Genomic DNA, 17,489 nt, shown 5'->3' on the forward strand with positions numbered 1-17,489 from the left:
GCAAGTTTTAGTTTTGTGAATTAGTTAGTTAAATTAGAGTTAATTGGGTTGTCATGGATAATTATCCCTGAAAATAAGTAGTTTGGGAGTAGGGCGTTACTGATTGTACACTTCACACCATATTGTTTATAATTGAAAATGCTACGACATGGTTAAGTAGTAGATTGCATCATGATATATCCATATGTATATTACTTGCATATAATTATTGGGAATGCTTTCAAGTGCAAAGGTGAACTCAGGACACCCAGGTAAGTTCAGGTGAGTTTATGGTAATAGTTAAATCGATTGCGTTATAGCATGACTACATTTATGAGTTAGGCAACTTCGATATTGTCGTACTGGTTGTCATGAGTTGCACATGTTATATTGAGATGCATTGAGAGCTCATAAACCTGCACCCCGGTGTTAGTGCTCCCTCCCGTGGCCAGGGCACAGTCCTTCACGTGATGTTCACCTCCCGCACCTTATGCTCACCTTGGATTCAAGGTAGGTGCACAGTCCTGTCGTACAGACCACTTTAGGTGGTTCCGACTCGTAGGTGACCCGCGATTATTCGCCCAGTCTTCACGTGATCGTAACACTTGAGCGTATTTATTTACACCCAGTCCTGTCGTACAGACCACTTTAGGTGGTTCTGACTCGTGTGCAGGTATACTTATTGAGCTATTGGCTAGCCAGGATTGATGAGATATGGATAAGTCGTACAGGTCACTATAGGTGACTCCGACTTATATGCTAGCCAGGATTGATGAGATATGGATAAGTCGTACAGGTCACTATAGGTGACTCCGACTTATATGCTAGCCATGATCGATGAGATATAGATAAGTCGTGCAGGTCACTATAGGTGACTCCGACTTATATGCTAGCCATGATTGATGAGATATGGATAAGATGTACAAGTCATTTTAGATGACTCTGACTGATATATCACTTTTTATTGATTTAGTTCATTTGGCCTACTTATTAATGTATGGTGGAGTTGATGGCAAACCTTAGTTTTGGTCATTTCTGAGTATGGTTTGGATATATGTATATATGTTGTACTGTCTTATGGAAAACGATACGGGTTTTACATTTAGGGGCATTACTTTTTGAGAGGTAGTAACTTTGGGAAGCTTGGTTTTATTGCTTACTCACACCTTCTGTTTGGTGCCCTCCAGGTTTTAACTGCTGAGTTTGTATCGACAAGAATCTATGGCGAATCTTAGTATTGAGGGATATTTTTGAGGGTATGATTCTTACCCACACTACTGTACCTTACTTATGCTCTGACATCGCGTGTGAAATGGGTTCTCTCCCACTCGTAGCGCACTCTGGTATTTAGACACTTTTAGATTCAAATTCATTCACTTTTTATACACTATCACATTTTATGGCTTCGTCACCTTCCAGGTGTCGGCCAGCACAGCTCGATTCAGGGTCCAAGTAGACTTTCTGGGTCGGGGTGTGTCAATACTTTTGCGCACAAGTCATATTTTGTAATATATATAATAAATTTACTTAAAATAATATATATGTCATTTTATTTTGCAGTTTATGTATCTCAGTATAATTATGTAATTTTTTTTAGTATAAATAGGCATTTATTTATATGATTTTATGTAAATCCGTCTAGTCCGCCTAGATTCTCACTTAGCGGCCTAAGCGCTAGGATCCGGTTTGCTGAGCGACTAGCGCCTAACGTTTTTTAGAACCTTGATCTTCATCCCGTAAAATGAATTGTCTAGGCAATTAGTACTAAAATTTATGTTTTTTACAATTAATAATAGATTAACAAAAAATGTAATATGTTTTTATTAATTATATCTTCCCTTTTATATTAAATTATTAACTACATCTCTCTCTTTTTCTCCGCCTCATCTTCCTCTTCCTCTTGAAACCTCATAATAAATTTATGCCACATATGCCAATGAATTTGATTATAAATCTCCACTATGTGATAACTGTGACATCCCACATCGCCCAGGGGAGTGATCCTTAAATGAATATTTTCATCCCTACCTAGCACGAGGCCTTTTGGGAGCTCACTGGCTTCGGGTTCCGTAGGAACTCCGAAGTTAAGCGAGAAGGGGGCTAGAGCAATCCCATGATGGGTGACCCACTGGGAAGTTGCTCGTGAGTTCCCAAAAATAAAACCGTGAGGGAATAGTAAGCCCAAAGCGGACAATATCGTGTTACGGTGGTGGAGTGGGCCTGGGAAGTGATCTGCCCCTGGTCGGGATGTGACAGTAATAAAAAAAATATTAAGTTTAAATGAAGAAATTAAAAATTGAAATTGTTTTGGGTTCTTGTGCTTGTGTTGCAGTGATGAAAAAAAATAAAATGATTAGCTTGATGCACTTAAATCAAACTTACATAACAAAATTAAGATAATGTGGAGAAAAAAAATTTAGTTTTATAAAATAAAATGACGACTTTTAAGTTTTAGAGGGCCAAATGGATCAAAATCGAGTTTCAAAAGATAAAATAAAACGAATTTTGAATTTCAATAAGTAAAGTAACAATTTTTTAAATAATTTCATATAGCGAAATTAAAAATAAGTCATTTTATTTATGTAGGTTTCATTAAAATACAATTATATGTGAACATGATTGTCATACGCGGAATGTACGAGTGTATGACCGTGACCAATATGAAAAGATGGCCTAAAGGCACATAGTTTTCTCTCAAATTTTAATCATCTAACAATTCATTTAGCTGTCATTCTTGCAAATGACACAACACACAACACACAACACTCTATTTTGAATGAAGATCTTCTTCGGATTCCTTTGTGAGAATTCTGATAATTTTTAAATCGTGTTTATTTATTATATATCATGCAATCAATTTTCTTCATGTACTACTCATATTTAATTTTAAATAAAAGTATTTAAAATCATTTATAACCGTACGATGTATGATGAACGGACACGATTTGAAAATCTTCAAAATCCTCACAAAGAGGATCTGGAGAGGATCCTCATTCCTCTATTTCAATATGCTTTTGTAGATAATCTTTCATATAAGCAAAAGCGAAACATGATTCTATCCGGATCCTCTTTATGAGGATCTGAGGAATAAGTTCATCTTATATGTTCATCAGTCATCATGCGATCAGAAATCACAACTAGTACCAAACAAAAATTAATTTCACGATATACGATTAACGACTAAAATGAATTATTTTCTAGATCCCTGCAAAGAGGATCCTCGTCCAACAAAAGGGATTTGGATCTTCACCAAATCCCCTCTCTGGGGATCCTAGGGATCAACAAACACGGACCATTGATCAAAAATCATGCGGCCATAATTTTTTTTTATTTTATATTTTTTACGCAAAACGATAGTACTTTATTTTTAAAAATATAAAAAATATTTAATTGAGATCGCATGACTTTTGATCGATTATCCGAATTTTTTGATCCCTAGAATTCCTATGGAGGGGATCCGGAAATGCGGAAATGATCCAAATCCCAGCAAAAGCACCCACCAAAAAAGCAAAAGCATTAACAAGCAAAGACCGACCGACCCACCCCCCATAAAAAACCAAAAAAGCCAAGAACTAAGGCCAAGGTGTGAGAAGGAAAGCTCACTTCTCACCTCTCTCCTCCGCCCAATCTCTCATCCGTTTTCTAAACAAAAAGCCCAAAACACTATGGAAGAAGAGGAAAACATGTCGCCACCATTTTGGCTCCAAGCCTCCAATTCTTTCCGGCAGTCCAACCATCGCAGCAGCCGCCTCGGCCGCTTTGCCTCCTCCGTTTTCTTCAGCTCCGGCGCTTTCGTTTTCGCCTTGATCGTCATAGTTCTGGTATTCATTTTCTTCGTAATCCCATCACTCTCGTCCTTCACTTCTCAAATTTTTAGACCCCATTTGGTAAAAAAAAGTTGGGATTCTCTCAACCTCGTCCTCGTACTCTTCGCAATTGTTTGCGGATTTCTCAGCCGAAACAGCTACAACGACAACAATGTTAGCAGTCCCATGTCGTACGATGTTTCTTCTCCGCAGAAATTTGAGAAGTCAAACCCATCAACCCCACGTCAGTGGTACGATCAGTATTCAGATCGGAGTCGGACGGTCGATAATCAGAGCAGTGGTGCTACTAGTACGATGGACAGAGGAGTGAGGACCAGCAGCTCGTACCCGGATCTGCGTCAACAGGAACCTTCATGGAATGTGGTTAGGGACGAACGATGGCGATCCCACGACGATACCCATGTGGCCGACGACACCCATGAGGCCGGTTATCCGATTCCGGGTTCGGATCCGCAGCATCAGCTCCACCGCCCTCACCGGTCATGGCATGAAGAACCGGCAGAGGTTCTAGCACATGAAGAACCGGCAGAGGTTCTAGCGCATGAAGAACCGGCAGAGGTTCAAGCACGAGTAGGATGTGTACTACGGACCCAGAATATACCAGTAAACACTTTTGTGATCCCTGCGGAGCAAGTTAGTTCTTCACACGCACAGATTCAGGTTATTCAACCCGATCCTCTTAGTTCTTCACACGCACAGATTCAGGTTATTCAATCCGATCCTCTTAGTTCTTCACACGCACAGATTCTGGTTATTCAATCCAATTCTTTGCCCCCATCGCCGCCGCGGACGCAAACTCCGCCACCTCCGCCGCCGCCGCGCAAGACAAAGAGGACGTACCAAGCTATTGGAGAAAAAGAAAACTCGAATGCTAGTGACAATTTGGAAGTGGAGAATAATTTGCCCCCACCGCCTCCCCAGACCCCGCCTTCTCCGCCGTTACCTCCGCCATCATCGCCGCCGCAGATGTCGAAGGAGGTTGAGAACAAGAAAACGCCAGCTGGGAAACATGCGAAGAAGAAGGGAGTTGCTACCACTAAAGAGTTCTTGATCACGTCATTAAGGAAGAGTAGGAAGAAGCAGAGACAAAAGAGTGTCGAAAATTTCGAGACTCTCCTCGCTTCTGCCTCTTCGGCTCCTTCGTCTGCACTTCCGCCGCCCTCACCGCCGCCTCCTCCCCCACCGCTACCACCACCTTCGGTTTTTCCCAACTTGTTTTCTTCAAAGAAATCCAACAAACCCAAGAAAACTATTCACCCAATTCCACAGCCGCCGTCGCCACCACCGCTGCCACGGATCAATTCCACCGGGAGATTATCCCAAATCAGGCCCACGATGACAACTCAAAAGCCGCTACCTCCAGTTAAGGTGACCAGCTTCATCAACAGAGATGATGAGAATGCGAACAGTGGCGGGGAGTCGCCATCGGTTGGAATACCGCCGCCGCCGCCGCTACCGCCATTTAGTATACCGGTTACGAAATACGCAGAGCATGGGGACTTTGTGAGGATCAAAAGCAACGACAGTTCACTCAGCGGCTCACCTGATTTGGACGACAGTGATCAGGATTCAGTTCCATCACCGACCACGGGTAGTAAAACTCCATCGGAGAGCGGAGAGTCGCCGACAAAAGCTATGTTCTGTCCGAGCCCGGATGTGAACACCAAAGCTGACACCTTCATTGCAAGGTTCAGAGCTAGTTTGAAGTTGGAGAAGATGAACTCTGCGAGGGGAAGGTCCAATCTAGGCCCACATTCCAGTGAAGAAGATGTCACGGATATCTAAACTAGTTACTTATTGCTGTGCGGGAAAGTTAAAACTCATTGTGTAATTAATTGCTATGTAGAAAAGTTGAAATAAAAAACAGTGCGTGATTTGTCGAAGGTACTTAAATATTGGAGTTGAGGATTGTCGAGATAGAAATCTTGATCTGGGTTGTTTATGAGTTTTTTTCTGACATATACATTGAGGAAGTATAGTATACAGGGGTGTATCGGGTTTTTATATTTAATTTAAAATTATTTAATGGTTGTTGGTTAGAAAAATTCTTTTATTTGATTTTGTTAATATATGGTAGGGGAGTAAGGGGAGTGCATTAGTATTCGGATTTGGATTTCACATGAGTGTCAGAATTTGTATGCTAAGAATGGAGGATATACGGTGCGTACGGGATATGGAGTTGCCATGGAGATGCGCCGCGATATGTTGATGGTTGCTGGAAGAACATATGGAGATTGGCAGTGCCGAATAAGTTGAAGTTCTTTATTTGGCGATGTTGTAATGGTTCTTTAGCTGTGAGAGTTAATCTTATTCGGCGGCAGATGTAGGTGGATGGTAGGTGTGTGATGTGTGGAGAAGCGGAGTAATCGGGGCACCATTTGTTCTTCGAATGTGTGTTTCGTAGAGTGATGTGGTATGGATGTTCACTACAGCTTGACATTGTGGCGTTGAAAGGAAGTGATTTCTGAGAGTACTGGATGAGACTGTGTGATAGGTTCCATGATAATGAGTGGCAAGAGGAGTTGTTGCAGGAAAGTGTTTATCTTATGCGGAGAGTATGGAAGTGCTGCAATGATATGATCTTCAAAGGTGTGTCGGCTAATCCTATGGAGATGATTAATATTGCCAGGCAGTAAGTGGTTGAATTTCATGCATGCAATGACATGAAGGAAGCTATTAATGGTGGTGTTGTGTTTGGGGGGACTACATGCTTTGCGGGTCAACAGGTACGGTGGAAAAGACCTGCTTTTGGAGTGTTATGGGGCTTGGTGTGGGAAGACTTGCAAGGAAGGCTATGGATGGGTATTGAGAGACTTTGCGGGGTTGTTGCAAGCGGCTGGTGGGGAAGGTGGTCTAATTTTTAACAATTCGATGATGGTTGAAGTAGCTGCAGTTCGCGCGGCTTTACAAGTCTGTCTTGAGCTAGGATGCATAGAGGTGGGGGTTGAGTCAGATTCTCATACGGTTATTCATATGGCCAATAGGGAGTATGTGATTGATGCTACTTTGGAAATATTAGGTTCTTGGCATCTCAATTAGGAAGGGTGACGTTTGCGTGTGTTAAACGACATGGTAATGCTGCTGCTCACGCTATTGCCTCGTATGTAACCTCACATGGAGGTGCTTTCCGTTAGGATACTATTGGTCCGGAGTTTTTATTTAATATTTTGGCTGAAGATGTAAACATTACTATTATAATTTAATAAAGTCTACTCTTTGACCCCAAAAAAAAAAATAATATCTGGTGCCAATTTTTATACTATTTTTTCTAAATTAATTGGTTGCTTTTTTCCCATACAATTTGTGTCCATTTTCTTTGGAAATAACTAGAAATAGGATATTTTCTTAATCTTGGAATATAAATAGAACAAATCGGCAATGCACAAGCCATGGACATCATGCACAAAACCATAATTACTAAAATACTCAAATATAAATACTAAAAATTATCAGCCTATTGCATTATTTTTCTCATTTGGAAGAGAGGGATGTGGAGAGAGCTCTGGGTTTCTGAGTTGAGCTCAAATCTCTAAGCTTAGATTTCGAAGAGAGAGAAGTGCAAAGAGAGGTGAGTAGAGTGAGTTGAGTTTTGGGTTGACCTCATACTTCTGATTTCAAACAAAGGGATGCAAGAGAGAGGTGAGAGGAGTGAGCTGGGTTTTGTACCATATTTTTTGTTTTGGCCGAAAAAAAGTTCTATTTTTTTCGGCAACTGAAGCTTTGGCAAACATAGTAAGGTAGGGTGTTTGGTTCCAAATTTCTACATCAATGATTTATGGAATAAATGGGTTGTTTGTAAGATTAATACTTAGAAGTTAAATTAGGGTTTGTGTTTCATGTTGAGGTCTATGGGTTGTGGAATACTTTACTTTTTGACGTGCTACAAAATTAGGATAGAACAATTTCTGGTTCAAGTGTTCAATTACAAAAATTTGTGAAATTTTTTCCGTAATGTGCATGTGGTGTGCATGACTACAACTTAATATAAGAAGCGGGAATGTTCACTAGTTATAATGCACGTATGTTGGGCCCCCGAATTTAGCGAGTATGTAAATAACCTAGTTGGCTTCGGCAAAAAACAAAATTAAGAAAAAGCTTAGAGGACGTTAGGGGTCATGCATGTCGATGAAATAATGACAACGAGTATCATGTTTTCCACATGCACGATTAAGCGGTGGTTGATGTACGTAACAAGACTTTTCAAACTGTCACTATAACCTTATATATGTAACAATTATGTTTTAATTATATCCACTACACCAATAGATTTATGTTAAAGTTTCTTATTAATACGAAAAGTAGCTCGTTGCTCGATCTCCAGTTATGTGCATATGATGTGCATGTACTGTATATATGATGTGCATGTGGTGTGCATATAGTGTATATGGTAGTGATATCATAGGTGGTGACGTCATAGGTGATGATGTCATTTTTTTTATTTCAAAGAGAAAGTTGTGAGCTGTGAGCTGTGAGTTTTTGGGTTGACTGAGATCTATGAGCATATCATGTACATGTCGTGTGTATGTTACTAGAAATAGATGATTTTTAATGGGATTTCCAGAATCTAGGTTCATGTCAAAGATTTGTAAACTACAGATCTCCAAGGGATTTCTAGAATCTAGGCCACCACATATCCCCCAACACCATTAATTGCATGATGCACGTCCGTAACAAAACCAACTTCGTTGCACATATTGATACAGAAAACAATTTGGGATTTCTTCGAACTTAGAAGGAGAAGGCGTTCATTGGCGGAGGAGAGACAGATTGCAGTAGAAAAAAATGGTGTCTTTAGTTTTTCATAATTTTTTTTAATACATTGATATTTTTACACTAAGGGGAGGGGGAGCTCGGCTAAGCCACACAATAAGTAGCTTAATTTGGTATTTGAATTCACCATTCACGAGATTCGAACCTAAGACCTCTCACTTCCAAGTGAAGAGAAATATCACCAGATCGTACGACTGAGTGGCTTCAGTTTTTCATAATGGATTTTCTTCGACATCTAAAAATTTTCTGGACTGCAGATTGGTTTGGACCCATATAGGTTTTGAATGAGATTTCGAATTTGGGGAAGAAGATGATTTGATGAAGAAATCCCCAATATGCAACTGCAAGCACATAAATGTGTTCATTTCCTGAAAGGACCAATTAGCAAACATAAACAATCTCCAAATAAATCAAATCTTCCAACTGGGTTTTCGAATTTGGGGTTGAAGATGATGATTTGAGAAAGAAATCCTCAATCTGCAATTGCAAGCACATAAATGTGTTCATTTCCCAAAAGGGCCAATCAGCAAACACAAACAATCTCCAAATAAATCAAATCTTCCAACTGGGTTTTCCATTATCTTTCACTAATCTAAGAACATCCAATAAATATCATTTGTAGGGAAAGAGAGAGGGAGGGAGAGAGAGAGAGAGAGGGTAGAGAGAGACATAAGAAAATAGGATGAAATACGCCATTTATATACGAGGGCAATTTGGTTATTTCAGGGTGTAGGAAAAATCTTATTTATGTTCGATTGTTATGCATTGCGTGTGCATATTTAAAAAAAAAAAATTACTATTTTTGTCCCAAGACTAAGAAAAGGAAAAAATTAGGTTACCATCCCTATTTTTCCTACCCCATTGATTAAAACTTTATTCCTTTTCAATTTTTGATCAAGGTCCTTAGATTTGAATAAATGTCATTAATTATTTTGATGATAAAATATTTTTTATTTCTAAATATATTCATTTAGTGTTAAAAACGTTACATTTGGTATATTTATATTTATGGCTAAATTTTTTGTCATATATTTTTATTTTTAGTTTGTACCCATTTTTAATTGCAACCTTTTTTCAATTAGTACCAATTTTCTTTTTCAATTTTAATTTGTACCCATATATTAATTCATTTTCTTGCATGTATTTTTTTAACTTTTATTTGTATTTGTACCCATATTTTTTAATTTATTTGTACCCATTTTTAATTTTGCTAAATGTATCCATACTAATTATATGTATTTATTTTATGTTTTGAAATATATCAACAATTATTTTTTAAAATATATTAATAATTACGAGGGTATATTTTTTTTTTTCTATAATTTTTGTGAAGAACAATATTACTCTAAAATTGATTTTTAAGTATTTCTTTTTTTTTAATATTATTTGAATTTGTTTAAATTTCATAATTTGTGGGACATTAAATGCATAAATGCATGCGTTAAATCTCTTAAATGAGGCTAAGATCTCGATCAAAATATTTAAATAAACAAGATTTCAATCTAACAATTAGGTTGATTAGGGACTAGAACCAAAATAATCCTTAAGAAAATGTCATATTTTTTGGTATTTCCCTTTTATTTTAGAGAAACGATAGATATTTCATTGATATTCAAAAAACGATCAATACAAGTCAGCAAGAGTTAATCTCCGCCAAAAAAGGTCTATAATTAGACAGGGGGTCGAAACCCAATTACAGGATTGACAAGTATTGAGACCGGACCGAGCCAATCTGTGGGCAACTTCGTTGGCTTGCCGTCGAACCTGGGAAAAAGAAGCTTTAGTGATTGATGGAAGAAGGGCCTTCAAATCCTCAATAATCGGTCGAAGTGAAGAGAGATTAATAGAATGATCATTCAGCGCTTCCACTCCATTCGTGCGATAGAGAGAGATAGGTAACCCCACTAAGGATGTTCATCGATCGCAACCAATAATATTTCGCCAGTTCGCATCCAATCAGTTCAATGTAGATTGGATTGTGCTTTTTCTAGTTCAATTAGATCCAATTAGAAGTGAGGATCCAGTCTAACTTGATCCAACATAATAGATGTTGGATTTGATTATGATCAAGTTTTGATAATTAATAAAGAAAATACTGAAACATAACAAATTTGTTGTCATGTTTTTAATTCAAATATGAAACGATTAATCATTTTAACCGTAGTTTATAAGTGAAATCAATCCAAACCAAATCGCGTATAACTTTACTCAATATAAAATTTTCTTTTGTCAATTACTCAAATATAAGTTGAACTCCACGTATCAAGGTCCACTAGACTTGGTAATAGTTTGAGCTTTTAGAAATAATGGAATTGGGAAAGTGAAAATCATCAAACTTGATATGACTTTGATTGGCACTGGACAGGTGGATGACAAAACACTTGCTTTTAGAAAGAGGACTAACGCTCCCGTGATTTGAGCCACATAATACGTTTTACTTGTCCACACTTTGAATTTCAGGAAATTTTATTATTACATTATTATTTTATTTGTTTTGTTAGATTAGAGAGCCGATGAGGTTTGAACTTACATCGAAATGCAATGCCATAACTCATTTTCATCATTGTGGTAAATAGCTACTTGCTTATGCATTATTGAATATGCCAAATAGAATTAGTTTACCTGCTATATATATATAATATACGACAAATTTATGTTCATATATTATAACATTGGTTATATCACGTATTATATATACTAGAAAAGTTCACACACTATGCATGAGAAACATGATTTTTATTCTCCTTTATTTTTCTTTAAATTTTTTATGGGAGGAGTTATTTGTTCTTAACGGGGTTCACAGACATCTAAAAAAGGGGTTGGTGTTAAGAAGAGAGAAAGAGAGTAAGTTTAGAGGGTATTGATAGGGTGACATGGTCGTGGGGTTAAATAAAAAAATAGCAAACTCGGCATAGCTACCATTCGAATTGGCGATCCTACGCTTGTTCCAGCTTCAAGATGACGGAATTGGGATTGATCGAAGGATCGAAGAGGGGATTGAGAGGGAATTCTATTAATATGTAGTTTAGATATATAAATATACAAATATTATATATATATATATATATAATATAGAACAATTTCTCGGGTTTTAGATATAAAATTAAATTGAAAAAGGATAGCATATGCAACATGCTAATGATAAATTTGATGACAATGATGGAGATGGTGGTAACTTGCAGAGGGGGTTTGGGAAGGCGGCTATAAGTAATCGATTTCCAAATATTAATATACATTTCTTGCTTTTTAAAAGTAAGAAAAATTACCACCGAAAGTAGACACATTTTTTCTTGAAACATTGGTCAACTAGTGCATGCAGTGAAAGTAGCAACCATATATGCATACACATATGTATATATACACAATTATGTAAAAGTAGTAAGCTACAAGTGAAAGAAACTTAGAAATCCAACAAGAAAACCTTAAATTTTTTGGTTTGATTGCAATACATTGAGTCTTGACCCAAAAAAAAGGACATGTTCATGGTATTATATACCAAGTCGACATTTTTTTCTCTTGCATACAACGATATTAGAAGTGAGGATTTGCGCTAAACCGCAAAAAGGGATTGCTGTTGCCTCATGTGTTCAAACCACCCCGCCTTGATTTGGACTTGAGCAATGCCTTGCTTCAAAGTCAGAGAAATTGCAGGATTCACTCGGCTATCGAAAACTTCGACTTCATCAGCCTTTTCGTTGCTACAAAATTGCAAAGACTTTATAAGTAACAAAAACGGTTGTCAGAAGAAACTGTACACAATTGCCTACCGGGCTAAGACCTGGTTTGGTACTGAGGTGATTCTGAAAAAAACTGCTATAAAAAAAAGCTGGGAGCTGTTTTTGTGTTTGGTAAACACTCAGCTTTAGCTTTTTTTCACAGTTTTGGATGAAAAAAGCCAAAAACAAGAAGCTGCAAAACCCAGCTTTGAAAAACCGGCTTTTTTTTCACATCTGTTTTACATAAAAGTTTACCAAACACTCTAATACTGCTTTTTTTTTTTTCAAAAGCACTTTTACAAAAAAGTTTACCAAACACTTTGCTGCTTTATTTCACAGCTGCTTATTCTCACAGCACAGCAGAATCAGCTTTTTTTCAAAGCACAACAATACCAAACCAGCCTAAGGATAGAAATCATTCTGCTTACCGGTGTCACAATGTCTCTCACGAAATGGGTGAGCAGCATCCCAGCGCTGTATTTGGTCAGGATCAGGTCCCAGTTCTTCTGCATTCATAGCCAAAAATAGTTAACTCACCAATTCCACGCTCATCTAAAACATGTTTCCAGGAATTAAGAAAACTCGTACCTTTAACCATCTCCACGCTGTTTCACAGCATTCTAAGCTTATACCAATAAGTCCGTAAATAATGTATTGATCTCAAACCAGAAAATAATTAAGATGAAGTAGCTGTAAACTGGCAAAAAAGTTCAGAACCTCCAGAACCGTAACCGGGTCTGGAGAAGATGGAAAAAAACCCTGATACAAGGTCAAAACGTAAAGAAAAAAGTCCAAGTTACTTTCGTCTAAGCAAGAGACGGAGAATAGGGGAATGCCAGAAAATGCAAGCTTTTCAATCTTACGTAGAATCCTTTCCTTCCCTTGCACTGAATTCACTTATCTGTAAACATTTAATGGGGAGTCAAAACCTTCTCCATTTGAACTGCTAGCATTCCTCATCACGGCAATGTAAACAGCCTGCAGGACAATAATGTTCAGACTTCTGCCTGTTAGACTCGAAAATGCCTAATAAGGATGAGGAAATGATACACAGAATGATTATAACCCCTCTCGTATAAGTTGAAGGTAGCGGAGTGTTTCTATCATTCAATAATGTCTGAAATCAGTCTAATGCTTCTTTTTATGTTTTGTAATGGCCGAACGTAACCAAATCTTGCAAGATTTCTGCTCTCAGAAGTGCACTGAAGTGACTCTCTCCTGGTACTGATTCCCAACCAAGTTTTCTGTATGAATGCTTTCAAATATATTAAGTATGTTAGCGTTAAACTCTTGCTTAGCAATCCTAAATAAAGTATTACTGCATGATCGCGAGGAGAATCCAAAACATCACAACATACAATGTTCATTTTAGGTAAGGAAAAAAGAGAGAGAAACCAATTTTATAGGCGTCGAATTCACAATCGCTGGCCAAAATACAACTCATTCAATAAGTTAAAAGGAAAAAATGGTATTCCCATACTAATAATGTGTGTTCTACTAAGCTGAAAACAGGAGGAGACTAATGAAAAACTTTTCAACTCATTTCCGAATCTGGGATGGCCTCACTTGAGATTTCAACAACATTATAACAAACCTGCAGCTGCATATACAACGCAAAAGGTAATGCTACGATAAATAGTTGAAACGGCTACTGATATTCACCAAGAAAAAAATCTGTACTTACATCTATCAATTTTGTTACGACAAATATTATCTCCTTATTTTCTGTATTCATCCATCAAGGAAAGCAAAGATAAAAGTGACTGTTCATAAGCTTCACATAGAGCATATGCATCATCCAGAATGCATGAAATGTGAGACTCGGAGCTATAAACCGTCTAATTATGAGTGGTTTATAATGGCTCAAAATCAAGTAAACAATCTGAAAGGCGAAACCACAGAATCAAAACAATCTGAAAAGTGACAAATTGAACACACCGAATTTCTCCGTTGCTTCTAAGCTTGCTCAATAGCATTCCTAAGCCGAGGTGCAAGCTTATCTTGATAATTGATGCTATCGAAACCGCTCTGCTTGATGTTAACCTTGACCCACAGTTGTTCATCACATTTCTGTTGATTCTTTAAACCATTATCAGAGGAATCGACATGATCTGAAATGTTCACTTCTCTTGACTTTGTTTCCAAAAGGAAAGTCCTGTGCCTCTCATACGAACCAAGTGAAAAAGTTATTAGAAGTATCCATTTCCCATCACCATGCACACCGGTTGACAGGAAACGTGTCTGCAAAACAAAAAATTCATTAGATTTCTGCAGATAATATGATTTTGGTATTGACTATTACGGAGATAACAGGATATCCTTTTTCCTTTGTCCAACCACCCATATTTCACTGACTTTGACACCAGATTCCTCCGAAAGAACACTCCATAAATCTTCTGTCTTTGCATTTTTGCCAGAATATCGTTTTATGTAGGAACTTAACAATTTTCCGATTGGGTAATGAAGCCCCACAGTAAATAAACAAACTGAATATATGTTAACACATTTAACTGATTACAGAGAGTAAATTGACAAAGTACTGCAAACAAGAACGTCTTCATAACAAGAACTCTTCGATTTCCCATCTTTGGCCTTCAGTCCTTTTTGTTCAAAACACTATCTATTGCAGTTTTCATATGTTTATATTTGTCTTGAGGGAACAAAATTGCTTGGTGCTGGGATTTGCGTTGCGCATGGAATTGCAGAAAACTGTCAAGGATTGCAAGGCCTAATTTCAAGCAGTGCATTTGGTGATGAGATTAAGAAGAGTACTTCAGCCCACAGTATTCACTGTGAAAACTTTAAGTTATTGGTACTGCATGAAAGGTAATCTAGCTTGGGGGACATCAATTTTGTACCTGGAATACGTCATCCCCAAGATAATCCTGCAGCATTCATAACAGCAGATCCCTTTTTATAGCTGATATCATCTAAGACTTCAAGAATTGCCAACCAGCAGATAAATATGCTGCATAGAGCAGTTTTTGTACCCCCTCCCTCATCTGAAATGTTAAAATGAATATAAGATGAAGCATGCTCTCAAAGATCAGATAACTATATCCTGTGAAATGCCATCCAGTTGGAAGGTATAGAGAGCTGAAAGACCGAAAAAATACCCTTGTCGCAAAATCCTCATTAAGCCACAAATCGGTCCACCATTCCATCGTCACCAGGTTGCCAAACCACAGATGTGACGCTTCATGTGCTACAACTATTGCCATCTAACAAAGCAAGAAAAGGGTTGATAGATATTTCATCAGACTATTCCGTGGAGCCTTTTACAACAGCAAAAGTGAAACAAAGCTTAAAGCGGAATTAGAAATTAAACTTATTCTTTGCTTCCTTGCCGTCGTGGAATGCAAAGGATCATAAAGCAGTTCATTTTCACAGTATGTGATCAAGCCATAATTCTCCATTGCTCCACCAGAAAATTGAAGAACCGCAACCACATCGAGTTTGGGGAGAGAGTATGACGTTGGAAGTATCTAGATGTAACGATCACTCCATTAAATAAAATTACCACAACAGCAGTGAAAGAAATAAAACTTACTTGGAGAAAAGATCGGTCGTCATAACAGCAACATTTAGAGCAAAGTCCCCTTTGTCACTCTTCCCAACAGGGCAATATGCACGAACCAGCACCCCTGCAGACAAAGTTTAAGTAATATCTAAAACGAATTCTGTTACATAATTGAATAGTGTCCGCGTATTTGCATACCGTCGGATGTTGTGTCTTCGATATAATCGAATACACCAACAACAACAGCCACTAAATAAGTTGACATGATAGAAGACTCCTCAAAATAAGCAGTCTCTTAACATTTGCATCAAGCTTCTCATTGACAATTGGCATATTGGATAAAGCTGTCAGCTCCAGTGGAACATCTACTGCTATCTTGAAAGTGTCCTACCAACAAAAGAAAGAAGAATTGTCGGATTTAAGCAAATTTATGTGACTGTTTTAATCATGGAATTTTAACAAGCAAACTGAGAGGTTGCATCTATAACATTTCAACAATTACGGGAACTTCTCAAATATGCGCAGTGTACCTTCAGAGCAGGTTCATCGCAACATGGAAAGCTCCACCGTGCATCTACAGGTTCGAATTGAGTAACTGCCATATTCTTCTTCTCTCCCCCATCCATATTGGTGCTGGAAAAAGTATCAGATGCTTTCATTAAAAACCTTGTTTGGTGACAAAGAAACTACAGGGGAAAAAAGCAAATTAAGCACAACAAAATTTCCACTTTTTTTTGTATGAGAAAATTTTCCTTCTATTTTCTTAGCAACCAAACAGACAGCAGCCTGACAGTCGCAAAATCCAATAAGCAAATCATTGTGTTCGGAAATACTTTTTCCCATAGCTGCAGCAACTTATAATTTACCAACTAACTGATTCAAATTTTCTTACCATTTATAGAACCCTTTCAGGTGCGCGTTAAGGACTGCAGAAAACTCAATCCTCAAAACTCTTTCAACAACACCAAGTGATTGATCCAACACCAAAACAAGAAATTCATCATCACCGTCCAAAACAACATCTCACGGGCGGTACTGCTGCTGCAAATTAAGAACGAAAAACCTTTTATACTAAAAACCCAACAAAACGAAAATCCAATAAAATCAAATCATTGTTGATCAAGAATAAGTTACTTGGCCTTGAGAGCTGGTGAACAAAACTTGATGAACATCAAGTTCAAGAGCGTTCAAGACAAGAAACTTGGTCTCTTGGACTATGCTAACATTGATCTGCAGCGCTGGAGAATGTTCTTGCTGACTACATATCAAGCTTGAGATGAAGATCGTAGCGTTTCAGAACTGCAAAATTTGGCAACCTTGCTTGGCCTTTGAAGTGTTGTGTGCTTTGCTTTTACTCCATCTCAGTGAGTAGTGAAGTGCTGAACAAGGGAGGAGTTCGGACATATTTTTTGAGTGGTGACCGGAGAAAAACTTCAGCACACGTTTCTCTGCATTTGTCTCGAATCCAACCGGTAATGACAGTTACCTTCTGAATCTCTGATGCTTCAGTCTTGTGATGATCCTAAGGTTGTCTTTGTTTTATGTGTTTTTAGCCAACTCCTTGACATGAATGGGCCAAAGTGATGTTACCATTTTAGTTTTATGTGTTTTTAGTATGAGTGATATTTTTTTTTTTTTAATTTTATTATTATTAAGAGGAAGGGGAGGGTTCGGAAC

At 37.8% G+C, this 17,489-nt stretch overlaps 1 protein-coding gene and 1 pseudogene across 1 annotated transcript; one reads left to right on the forward strand and one right to left on the reverse strand.

Annotated features, from left to right (window-relative positions):
- Positions 1-3,644: 3,644 nt before the first annotated feature.
- LOC137709025 (uncharacterized) lies at positions 3,645-5,591 on the forward strand. The gene has a single exon (XM_068448172.1). It carries the CDS (start codon positions 3,645-3,647, stop codon positions 5,589-5,591), a length of 1,947 nt encoding a protein of 648 aa, XP_068304273.1.
- Positions 5,592-12,008: 6,417 nt separating this feature from the next.
- On the reverse strand, positions 12,009-17,172 carry LOC137749144 (aminopeptidase M1-like; annotated as a pseudogene).
- Between the last annotated feature and the right edge of the window lie 317 nt (positions 17,173-17,489).

Source organism: Pyrus communis, chromosome 11, assembly GCF_963583255.1.
Source record: "Pyrus communis chromosome 11, drPyrComm1.1, whole genome shotgun sequence".
NCBI classification, from domain to species: domain Eukaryota; kingdom Viridiplantae; phylum Streptophyta; class Magnoliopsida; order Rosales; family Rosaceae; genus Pyrus; species Pyrus communis.

Coding starts and splice junctions, on each gene's coding strand:
- LOC137709025 (XM_068448172.1), top strand. CDS start 3,645: ATGGAAGAAGAGGAAAACATGTCGCCACCATTTTGGCTCCAAGCCTCC.